This window comes from Propithecus coquereli, unplaced genomic scaffold (genome assembly GCF_000956105.1).
Source record: "Propithecus coquereli isolate 6110/MARCELLA unplaced genomic scaffold, Pcoq_1.0 Scaffold29, whole genome shotgun sequence".
Taxonomy (NCBI): Eukaryota; Metazoa; Chordata; class Mammalia; order Primates; family Indriidae; genus Propithecus; species Propithecus coquereli.
In genome coordinates this window covers 8,614,376-8,615,927 of record NW_012148507.1, presented here as the reverse complement: position 1 = coordinate 8,615,927, position 1,552 = coordinate 8,614,376, and the positions used below count along the sequence as shown (strand labels likewise).

The 1,552-nt window shown below is 63.3% G+C and overlaps 1 protein-coding gene across 1 annotated transcript in view; it reads right to left on the bottom strand.

Annotated features, from left to right (window-relative positions):
- GSR (glutathione reductase) overlaps positions 1 to 721 on the bottom strand; it is a 54,667-nt gene extending 53,946 nt beyond the window's left edge. The window contains exon 1 of the mRNA XM_012648555.1: positions 420 to 721. Coding sequence (XP_012504009.1) covers positions 420 to 698 — 279 coding nt within the window. The 5' untranslated portion in view covers positions 699 to 721. The remainder of the gene's footprint in view (positions 1 to 419) is intronic.
- Positions 722 to 1,552: the final 831 nt, after the last annotated feature.

Below are 1,552 nucleotides of genomic sequence, written 5' to 3'. Positions count from 1 at the left end.
TTCCTCAAGGAGAGCTGCCACCCGCCTCGTCCTACACACAGGCCACCAGCAGTTTTCCCAGAGGCAATTTTGTGTTTCATAAGATCAAGTATGGAATACGATCCGCTCCCACCTGGAGGAGCGAGAATGCGAGAAAGTCGTGTTGGATTTAACAAAGCCACGGCTGTCGTTAATGTGGCGTCTGCGCGGGAACAGAGTCGCAGGCTCGGCTCTGGTGGCGGAGCCGCACAGAAGCCCCTTGACGCTTCTCTCGTCTCCACCTGGTAGGGTCCTGGCTTCCGGGGGATGGGGTAGGAAAACGGAAAGCGCAGCGCCGGGGGACGGGATCGCAGGAGGAAGAGCACAGGCTGTCCTTGGGAGGGTGGGACAAAGCAGGGCTGCGGAGCCCAAGGGGCCGCGGCCGGGGACCGGGTACTCACGCAAGTGCCACCCAGCTTGTGGCTCTCCACCACGGCGGCCCTGGCGCCGAGCTCTGCCGCCCTACGCGCGCTGGCCAGCCCGCCCGAGCCGCCCCCGATCACCAGGTAGTCGTAGCAGGCGGCGGCGGGCGGCGGGCAGTGCGGCTGCGGCTTCTGCGTGCCAGCCATGGCGCGGGACAGGGCGCGCGGGGCGCGGGCGGGCGCGGGTAGCGGGAGGCCGAGGAAGGCGCGCGCCGCCCGCCGCCAGCTCGCGCTGCAGACCCGCGGCAGCAGAGCCATGCACGCGGAAGTGGCGCGCCGCGGGGGGCGGGCCCTGGGCCGGGGGGGCGCGGGCGGCGGGCCAGCGCAGCCTCACCGTGACTAAGCACCGCACCGCGCCGCGGTGGGGGGCGAGGAGGGCGGGGCTCCAGGCGGGCTGGGGCTCCCCGGGACCCGGGGTTCGCGCCGCCTCCCTGGGCCTCCGAGGGCCCCTCCTCTCGGCCTCGGTCTTAACCCTGCCACCTGCGTCCCCGCACCCGGGCGGCGCCAGCCGGAGGCAGGTTTCTGGAGTCCCCAGGCGCGAGGCGGGGAAGGACGAACGCCCTCACTGGTTTCCCCCCATTTTGCCCGAGCGGAAGCCTTGGGGAGTTGCCAGTGGTGCTGGCTTCTGGTTGAGGTGTTGATGTTTCTTGAAGTTTGTTCCAGAGACTACCTGGAGTGCCGATTCCTGGGCCTTAACTCAGATCCCTAGAATAAAAATCTAAGGGGGCGAGACCCCAAGAATCATTTTTTAAAATTTATATTTTTTGGAGATAGGGTCTTGATTTGTCGCCCAGGCTGGAGTGCAGGGACACGATCATAGCTCACTGCAGCCTGGAAGTCCAGGGCTCAAGCGATCCTCCTGCATCAGCCTCCTCAGTAGCTGGAACTATAGGTGGCGGGAGCCACCATGCCAGTGTAGGGATCTACATTTTAAACAACACTCTCTCCCACCTTCAGGTGATTCTTAAGCACACTTAGTTTGAGAAACACTGGAATAATGGGTTGAATCTGAGTAATGCTTTTTGTGATCCACAGATGAAGCATAAAGATAGGGTCAAGATGGAGACATGCAAGCATTGACCGCTCAAACTGGAGAGACTGAGGTAGTCTTT